Genomic DNA, 9882 nt, shown 5'->3' with positions numbered 1-9882 from the left:
GATGAATTCGGAAGATTTTCGGAAAGTTTGGCTTCGAAAATGAGCAGCTGAAGTTGTTGTCCCTGTCATAAACGCACCTGCAGATTGGGGACCATAGGTGCATGATCGCATAAGCATTGGGGAAGCCACAGAAGTGGTCAGGGGCTAGAGGACCAGAAGTCGCAGGTGCGGAAGCTTAAGCGCACCTGCGAGACCGCAGGTGCGGAAGGTAAAGCGCAGGTGCAGAAGGTAAAACGCAGGTGCGGTTTTAGGAATTTAAGTGAAAACCGCAGAAGCGGTAGTTTGACCGCAAAAGCAGTAGCGCAGAAGCAGAAAAGGGACCGCATGTGCAAAATCCCTAGGTCAGAAAGTATAAAAGGTTTCCTTCGCGAACTTTTGCTAAGTTTTCCATTTTTGAAGATGGGAAGTGAGCTAGGGCAGTGATTCTTCAAGGGAAATTGAAGGTTATCAGTTGGGTAAGCCACTTAAGCTTCATTACATGTGTTTATGGCCATTTTACATTTGTTTAATCATGGTGTTAGTGAAAATTAAGGAAGAAAATCGGGGGATTAGGGCTTGAAATTGGAGACCTTGATTTAGGAATTTGTGGGATCGTTTGTGGTCGGATTTTGATGTACTTGGCATATATGGACTCATAGGAGGATAAGGATTTTATTGATGTGATTTTATCGAATTTCGAGACGTGGGCCCAGGGGTCGGGTTGGACCAATTTCGAGATGTTTTATATAATTTGATTATTTTTGCATGGGCTTCGTTCCCTTAGCATATTTTGACGTCATGATTCTGTTTTTGGATATATTCGATGCGGGTTGGGGCTAAGTTGGGAGGCAAGGGCGTTGCGGAGTAGTAGTTCACCCGGTTTGAGGTAAGTAACCATTGTAAATCTAGACTTGAGGGTATAAAACCCCAAAAATTTGTACTGTTTTGATAAATGAGGCTACGCACATAGGTGCATATAGGTCTTGGGGGCCTCGGGATGAATTCGGAAGATTTTCTGAAAGTTTGGCTTTGGAAATGAGCAGCTGAAGTTGCTGCCCCTATCACAACCGCACCTGCAGATTGGGGACCATAGGTGCATGATCGCAGAAGCGCTAGGGAAGCCACAGAAGTGGTCAGGGGCTAGAGGACCAGAAGTCGCAGGTGCGGAAGCTTAAGCGCACCTGCGAGACCGCAAGTGCGGAAGGTAAAACGCAAGTGCGGTTTTAGGAATTTAAGTGAAAACCGCATAAGCGGTAGTTTGACCGCAAAAGTGGTAGCGCAGAAGCGAAAAAGGGGCCGCAGGTGCGAAATCCCTGGGTTAGAAAGTATATATGGTTTCCTTCGCGAATTTTTGCTAAGTTCTCCTTTTTTAAAGACGGGAAGTGAGCTAGGGCAGTGATTCTTCAAGAGAAATCGAAGGTTATCAGTTGGGTAAGCCACTTAAGCTTCATTACTTGTGTTTATGGCCATTTTCCATTTGTTTAATCATGGTGTTAGTGAAAATTAAGGAAGAAAATTTGGGGATTAGGGCTTGAAATTGGAGACCTTGATTTAGGAATTATAGGGGACGTTTGTGGTCGTATTTTGATGTTCTTGGTATGTATGGACTTGTGGGAGGATAAGGATTCTATTGTTGTGACTTTTATTGAATTTAGAGATGTGGGCCTAGGGGTCGGGTTGGACCAATTTCGGGATTTTTGATATAATTTGATTATTTTCGCATGGGCTTCATTCCCTTAGCTTATTTTGACGTCATGATTCTATTTTTGGATAGATTTGACGCGAGTTGGGGACGAGTTGAGAGGCAAGGGCATCTCAGAGTAGTATTTCACCAGGTTTGAGGTAAGTAACCATTGTAAATCTAGACCCGAGGGTATGAAACCCCGAAATTTTGTACTGTTTTGATAAATGAGGTGACGCATATGCTAGGTGACAGGCGTTCACCCATAGGGATTTGACTTGGTCCATCCCATGGAGACTATATAGTTATATAATTTGATGTATATTGTATATGATATCCATGTGTTTAGAAATTGGCTTATTAATTTGGGATAAATGCAATGTTTGGGGCCTTTGTGCCGACCTGTTTAGTACCTTAGAGTATTTTTACTACTTTCCTCACTCTATTTGATTTGAAAGCATATCCTCAGTCATGTTTTACCTATTATTTGGTTAAAACCGATTTCATCACTCTATTTCTTAATATATGAAAACGGTTTGGGCTGAGTTCCCTTGTATTTCACTGATATGCCCGAGTGGTTGTGAGGTTAATGATTAAGAGAGTTTTAGGACCTAATGGTGAGGATTACATATCTATTATGGATCAAGCTACATGCAGCAACAATATATAATGGATCGGGCTGCGCACCATGGCGATATGGAGCTTGGGATGTAGGAGCCCCTCCGGAGTCTGTACACCGACAATGAGCGTAGTTGACTATATATTACGGATCGGTATGCAAACCACAATGATTATTATTGTTATTATGATATATTTATTGAACCAAAGTGCTGAGTGTGAGTAGTGTGTGACGAGAGTTGAGTCACGAGTGACTGAGAGGCTTTCCCGAGAGGCTATACTTATGAGTGATACCTTGCTCGAGGGGCCTGTTCATGACATTTTTGCTGTTTTCACTCTTCTTTTATACTGAGCCTCTGTTGAACAATGTTGAATAAATGTTTTCAAAGGATTTTGAATTGAAGATGGAGTTCTACGAGATAACTGGCTATTAAATTGCAGATTTTGACTTGATATTTCTGTTGAGGCTTATTATGTGATTCTAAATGCTCGTCACTGCACTCAGACTTTATTTACTTTAGTTACTTACTGAGTTGGCATACTCACATTACTTCCTGCACCTTGTGTGCAGATCCAGGTGCCCGAGCATCAGAGTGAGAGCTTCTAGCACTCTCAGAGTTTTACCGGAGAATCGCAAGATAGCTGCACGGTGTTCGCAGCCTTGCTTTCCTCCTTCCTACCTTAGTATTGTGTTTTTCAGACTCATTATGTATTATTCAGACAGAGTTTGGGTTGTATTTAGAGGCTCATGACTAGTGACACCGGATTCAGGCTGTGTTAGTATATTCTGTTCTAGTTTCCGCATATTTCTGTTGACTTATATATTACATATGGAGAATTTGAGACTGAAATTGGTTTTACAAAATGATTTTCATAAAAAGAATGAGATGTGGTAATTGTGGGATTGGCTTGCCTAGTACTGTGATAGGCGCCATCACGACCGGGGTATTTGGGATCGTGACACCACAGCATAATGGCGAGGAGTCGTCTTAAGAAGGATTAGTGCCAAGGTCAAGTAAAGGGTGTATGGAAGTAACGGTAGAATAATTTTAGAATAGAAAGAAGGAATATTCCCTTGGATATTCTTTCAGTTGTACTTTTTAGGCTTTCTTAGGAATATCCCTTATAAATAGGAAGAGATAAAGAACAAAAGGGGGATCTACACTTTTCTGATAAGAGCACATTGTAAAAGGTTGACTATAAGGAATAAACAAAAGCTTGTCATGTTCACTGATTACACTATTCGATATTCGCTTTTTATTCACAAGATCCAAAGATTTCTTGTCCCATCTTCATTTTCTATTATTCCACATTATTGTCAGGAAGGAGAATCATCCAAGTCATCTAACATTTGGGTGATAAATTCCTTCTTATTACATTTATTGCCATTAGCTACCTTTATTATATGCTTTTATTACTACATTCGTTGACAATCATTGAGCATTTGTAGTTGGTATACAAAATTTTCGGATTCAGCCCTAAATCATCAATATATCTAAATGTTAGATCTAGTGGTTATTATATTTAACTAGGATTCACCCTCTATTTTCTCATTAATTCGTTTTATGAAAAGGTTTAGCACTTTTTTGGTAAAATAATTTTGCGCCGTCTATGGAGACTTTTAGTTAAAATTTTAGCTTCTTCTAGATAAAAAAAATGACTGCCATCTTTTTTGCGTTTGCACGAACTAAAAATGGTAGGAAAAGGAGTTGAAAGACTGAAAGCAATAGTGGACAGCACTGCCAACCTCTTGAACACTATCGACGAGGTTGACAGAGAAAATAAGGTGAATGTGATGCCTAGCGCTACACCCAGGCGCAGCGACTCACCTCCCCCTCATGGAAGTGTACTGCTTCACGCGAAAGGGAAGCCTCCATGACCACAACTGAGGAAGCGCCACCAGTAGTAAAAAAAACTGCTGGAGGCGTGGTTGACAAGTACTCTAAACAACATACTTGACAAACCCGTTCAAGGGTCGAGTAGAAGCACCGCACGAGCGGATACCACAACAACCGCCAACGAGCAACCTGCTCCCGCTCTTTAGGGGCGGATTTACTATGGTTGAAGCGGTGTATCCGACACCGCTTCGCTAAATTTTTTTATTAAATATATATAATTGATACTATGCAAAATAAACAATTAGATACAAATAAATTAAAATGACACCACTTCATCACAATGGGCTAGTTGGTTCTCTGGTCTAGTGCCCAAAATCTACGCAAGTGTTCTGTGGTTCGAATACCAACAACTGCATTCCCATCCTTTTACACTTTTGAGCAATAGAATAGTAGTCCTTTTTTCCAAAATCTTTAGCATTCCGATTTTTTACAGGACAAAGAGAAATTAAACTCTCCTTTTTTTCCAAAAACAATAACAATTCCGATTTTCTAACCAAAAGCAGTAACAATTTTGATTTTGTATAGGACAAACTACAAAGAGAAACTAAACTCACTTGTTCTCCCCTTTTGAGTAGGAAAATGATAATTATGAACAATCTAAAATCCATTGGAGTTTACTTATTTCAAACCCTAATTTTGAAAAGCCAAATAAATTACATTGGAACTTGTTGCTTCCATTGGAGTTAAATAGTATTAAATTCTCTGGAGGTTAACTACATCGGAACTTGCCGAAATTTTCTAGTTGCAATCACAAGTGAGTTGTTCTACTTCATATATATATATATATATATATATATATATATTTTTTCGAGTTATAATTTCTTGAAACAAACATTATTGTTCTTTTTGAGTTGATTTTTGTGCAATTTATACGGGTTATCTAATTGATATTTTAATTTGCAATTCAGCTTGAAGAGATTTTATCCTGTAGTTCCTTCTGAGCCTTCAAAACCAAGTTCAACACCTCAAAAATTATCTAACTTAGAAGAAACTGTCGATGAATCAGAACAACTTCCACAAAGTGAAGGAGTTAATTTAAATCGTTTAGAGACTGATCCAGAGAAAAGATTAGCAATTCAAAAATATTATCCAAATGACCATGATGCAGTAAGAAGTGCATATATTCAACAAGGTCCTTGCCGACCTCGAAATCACAATTTCCCTCAAAGAAATTTTTATGGTCAATTACGTCGTTTTAACACTCGATGGTTTCTTGAGTACGATTGGTTGGAGTATAGCCTAACAAAAGATGTGGCATATTGCTTCTATTGTTATTTGTTCCAAGATGAATGCATTAAACAAGGGGAGTAGATGTATTTTCAAGCATATGGTTTACAAGTTGAAATAAGAAGGATAGATTTGATATGCATATTAGTGGACCAAAAAACATTCACAATCAGTCAAGAAAGAAGTGTGAAGATGTGATGAAACAAAAACAATACATTCAAAGTGCACTTGCTAAACAATCTGATCAACAAAAGGTAGAATACCGAACTCATTTAGAAGCTGCAATTGATGTGATAAGATATCTTTTGAATCAAGGATTATCATTTTGGGGACATCGTGAAGGTGAATCATCCTTCAATAGAGGTAACTATATTGAACTTCTTACATGGTACGCAAAGCGATGTAAATATATTGATGGTGCGTTTAAAAAAGCTCCAAAACATAATCAATTAACTTCTCCATATATTCAAAAGGATATTATCACTACATGTAAGATGGAAACAATTAAGAGTATCATTAAGGATATAAATGATGATCACTTTTCAATATTAGTTGATGAATCTCGCAATGTATCATGTAAGGAGCAAATGACTATTGTTTTACGTTATGTTGATAGGAGGGGAAGTGTTATGGAGCGCTTTATGGGTATTGTTCATATTCGTGATACTACTGCTTTGTCGCTAAGGAATGAAATTGTTAGTTTACTTACTAAATATTCTTTAAGTCCATCTTCTATACGTGGACAATGCTATGATGGAGCAAGCAATATGCAAGGTGATTTAAATAGTCTTAAGATCTTAATGCAAAATAAAGTAGAGGTGCTCATTCTATTCATTGTTTTGCTCATCAACTTCAATTAACTCTTGTTGCGGTTTCTAGAAGATGTGATGAAGTGCAATTTCTGATATATTGAATATGGTAGGAGCTTCTTTCAAGCGTAGAGATGAACGTCGTGAATCTCAAGCAGAAGAAATAGAATAGGCATTATGTAAAGGTGAGCTTGAAACTGGTAAGGGCTTGAATCAAGAATTGGGTCTTGCTAGAACTGGTGATACACGATGGGGTTCTCATTACAAATCCTTTAATAATTTTATCCTTATGTTTGGCCCTATTATTGATGTGCTTGTTGCTATTGTTGTTAATGCACGTTTTGAAGAAAAATGTAAGGCAAAGGGATATCTTAAAGCATGTTAACATTTGAAATTGTTTTCATGTTGCATTTAATGCGTACTATTTTAGCAATCATAAATGAGCTTAGTGTAGCCTTTCAAAAGAAGGAGCAAGATATTGTAAATGCTGTATTACTTGTTGGAGTGGCAAAGGATCAATTGCAAGAACTGCAAAAGAAAGGTTGGGATTCACTTATTAATGAGGTATCTAAATTATGTATGAAATATGATATTTCAATACCTGAATTTGATGAGCTTTATGTTATCCTTTGAAGATCACGTCATAGGGTTGGTGAGTATACCGTTTTACATTACTACCGTGTTGAGGTATTTTATAGAATTATTGATTGGAAATTTCAAGAACACAATAGTGGCTTTGATGAGGTGACAACGGATTTGCTTCTTGGAGTTGCTTGCTTGAACCCAGCTGACTCTTTTTCCAATTTTGACCTTGAAAAGATATTGAGATTAGCAGAGTTACATCCTGATGATTTTGATAAATATTATATGATCGACCTTCGATTTCAGCTTTAGAATTACATTGTTGATGTCCGAGATCATGATAAAAGGTTTTCAGATCTAAGGGGACTTGGTAATCTTTCCACGAAATTAGTAGATACAAAGAAGCATGGGACTTATCCTTTTATTTTTCAACTTGTAAAATTTGTTTTACTTTTGGCAGTTGCTACTACTACAATTGAGAGAGCTTTTTAGTAATGAAGTTGATTAAGATCGATTTGCGGAGTCGAATGGATGATGAGTTTTTGAGTAGTTGTTTGGTGCCTTATATAGAAAAGGATGTATTTAGTCTTATTCCTAATGAGGCTATTATGAATACCTTCCAAAATATGAAAACTCGTCGAGGAGAGCTGTAGTAAGGTACTTTTTCTTAATATGATATTATTACTATATTTGTTTCTTTATCTATTTCTTTAAACGTCGACACCGCTTACGGAAACTCCTGCGTATGCCCCTGCAGCGCTCCTCTCCCGATAGGTAACACTCACACCGCTGTTGATACAGGTAGTGACGCACTTGCAGCCATTCTAAAGAAAATGGAAGAAATGGAGAACGAGAATAAAAGCGATCCACGACCAAATGAGGAAGCATAAAAAAGGGTTTATAAGATATCGGGCGCCCCAAAACTGCTACCAAAATGGGACGTCGGCCGGTTAGTCGAACAACCATATAGCGAGGAGGCATACCCACATCCCATACCCAAGACCTTCAAAATGCCACCATACTTGAAGATATACGACAGCACAACAGACCCCGAAGATCACATTATTCATTACGTCACAACAGTAAAAGGCAACAGCCTCTCAAAGGAGCAGGTACCATCAATGTTGCTGAAGAAGTTCGGCGAAACCCTAATAGGGGGAGCCTTAATATGGTACTCACAATTACCAGCGCGTTCAATAACAACGTTCGAGAAAATGGCTGACAAGTTCGTCAACTCCCATTCTGGGGCTAAGAAGGCGGATTCCAGGGTGAATGACAAATTTAACAACGCCTATTGCACCGAGGTGAGAGCAGATGAGGATGACCTCAAAGGTCCAACCCAACAACTAACGTCAGTCCAAACGGAGTCGAGGAAAGACCACCATAATGAGGGCCGAAGAGACCATTCAGGCCCACGCCTCAATCGGGAAAGACACCAACTATATGTCAGAACGTCCATCCCCCCATCTCGTCGCCATATAGAAGGGTTGTCCAACCCACATACAGGGACTCAGCGAAACAAAAAAGGTATGCCTCCATTATTATCTACTCACAATTTTTGTGTTTCCCCTTCAGAAATAGTGTACGCACTAGAGAAGCTCGGTCCAAAGGTGAAGTGGCCACAAAAGATGAAGTCCGACCCAAGTACAGGAAAGTCGAATGTCCTCTATGAGTTTCATCAGGAAATGGGTCACAAGACTGAAGACTGCATAGCCCTACGGCAAGAAGTGGTCAACATGCTTCACCAAGGACATCTAAGGGAGCTGATGAGCAACCGGGGAAGAGCCAACTTCGGTCGCTAATGGGAACAACACCAAGGACCTCAAAAGCCACCCTCCCCGCCCGCACCATCCAATCATCGGCGGAGGCGACGAAGCAGCAATCAATCACGTAAAATTCACCACCACACATAAACTGAAGCGGTCGATCACCCACGAACGGTACAATGACCTCGAAGACAGTATCATCTTTGATAAGTCAGATACCCATGGTTTGACTTTACCTCACTTTCGATGCTCTTGTCATTACTTTACGTATTTCAAATACTGATGTAAAATGAATAATGGTATACGACGGGAGCGGCACGTGTATTATTCACCCTCGAGTTCTCACACAAATGAGACTCAAGGACAAGATAGTACCACGCTACATAACGCTAACAAGTTTTAACAATGCAGTTGAATGAATCTCAGGGGAGATAACGATGCCCATTCTGGCCGGGGGCGTCACCCTAAAAACAACTTTTCATGTCATGAACCAGGACACATCTTACAACGCCATCATAGGGCGACCCTGGATATACGCCATGAGGGCCATCCCGTCCATCTTATATCAAGTAATCAAGTTTCCTACTCCGTGGGGTATATTTAGCATCCAGGGTAAACAACGCACAGCCCAAGAATGCTACTGCATCACCCAAGACTGTAAATACACCCAACAGTTAAAGGGAATAGACTCGGGAGCATAGTAATTACCAAATTTGGGGCCCGAAATCGACAAACCAAAAGACGTCATCAAGGATCCCCACAGCATGGAAGCCACACGGTCAATAGTAGAAGACTTCAGCCCCGTCCAACTAGACAACAGTGACCACATTAAAAAGTCTTACATCGGCCATAAACTCTCAGAACTAGATAAGTTTCATAAATTTTTAATTGACAACGCCAATTTGTTTGCTTTATTCCATGCAGATATGTCGGGTATCCCGAAAGACATTGCTACGCACAAGCTGAATGTCGATCCACTTTAGATCAACTCTACACACCAGTGCGACAAATCAGACGAAAGTTTAATTCTACAATCAACGAGGCCATCCACGAAGAGGTAGAGAAATTTCTCACCAACGATTCTATTCGGGAGTCAAAATAACCCCAATGGGTCACCAATATGGTCATGGTGAAAAAGAAAAACGGAAAATGGTGCATGTGCATGGACTTTACGGATTTAAACAAAGCCTGTCTGAAAGACTCCTTTTCGTTGTCGTATATCGCTCAACTCATCGATGCAATGGCAGGGCACGAGTTGTTAAGTATCTTGGACGCCTACTTAGGTTACAACCAAATCCTCATGGAAGAGAAGGACCAGGAAA

General features: G+C 39.6%; 1 protein-coding gene across 1 annotated transcript; it reads left to right on the top strand.

Annotated features, from left to right (window-relative positions):
* The first annotated feature begins 3971 nt into the window (after positions 1–3971).
* On the top strand, positions 3972–7302 carry LOC142164305 (uncharacterized). Its single transcript, XM_075222197.1, has 5 exons — positions 3972–4064; positions 5092–5283; positions 5529–6177; positions 6643–6776; positions 7255–7302. The coding sequence occupies exons 1-5, from the start codon at positions 3972–3974 to the stop codon at positions 7300–7302; spliced, it is 1116 nt and encodes a 371-aa protein (XP_075078298.1).
* The last annotated feature ends 2580 nt before the right edge of the window (positions 7303–9882 follow it).

The sequence above is a fragment of the Nicotiana tabacum genome, chromosome 1, assembly GCF_000715075.1.
Source record: "Nicotiana tabacum cultivar K326 chromosome 1, ASM71507v2, whole genome shotgun sequence".
Classification (NCBI taxonomy): domain Eukaryota; kingdom Viridiplantae; phylum Streptophyta; class Magnoliopsida; order Solanales; family Solanaceae; genus Nicotiana; species Nicotiana tabacum.
This window is presented reverse-complemented; position numbering and strand designations above follow the sequence as displayed.

Bases quoted from the DNA above. Each gene is read 5' to 3' on its own strand.
- LOC142164305 (XM_075222197.1), top strand. From the start codon at position 3,972: ATGGTAGGAAAAGGAGTTGAAAGACTGAAAGCAATAGTGGACAGCACT. The intron at 5,284-5,528 runs GTAAGAAGTGCA...TGAAATAAGAAG, and splicing joins ATCCAAATGACCATGATGCA to GATAGATTTGATATGCATAT. The intron at 6,777-7,254 runs GTATCTAAATTA...TACTTTTGGCAG, and splicing joins GGGATTCACTTATTAATGAG to TTGCTACTACTACAATTGAG.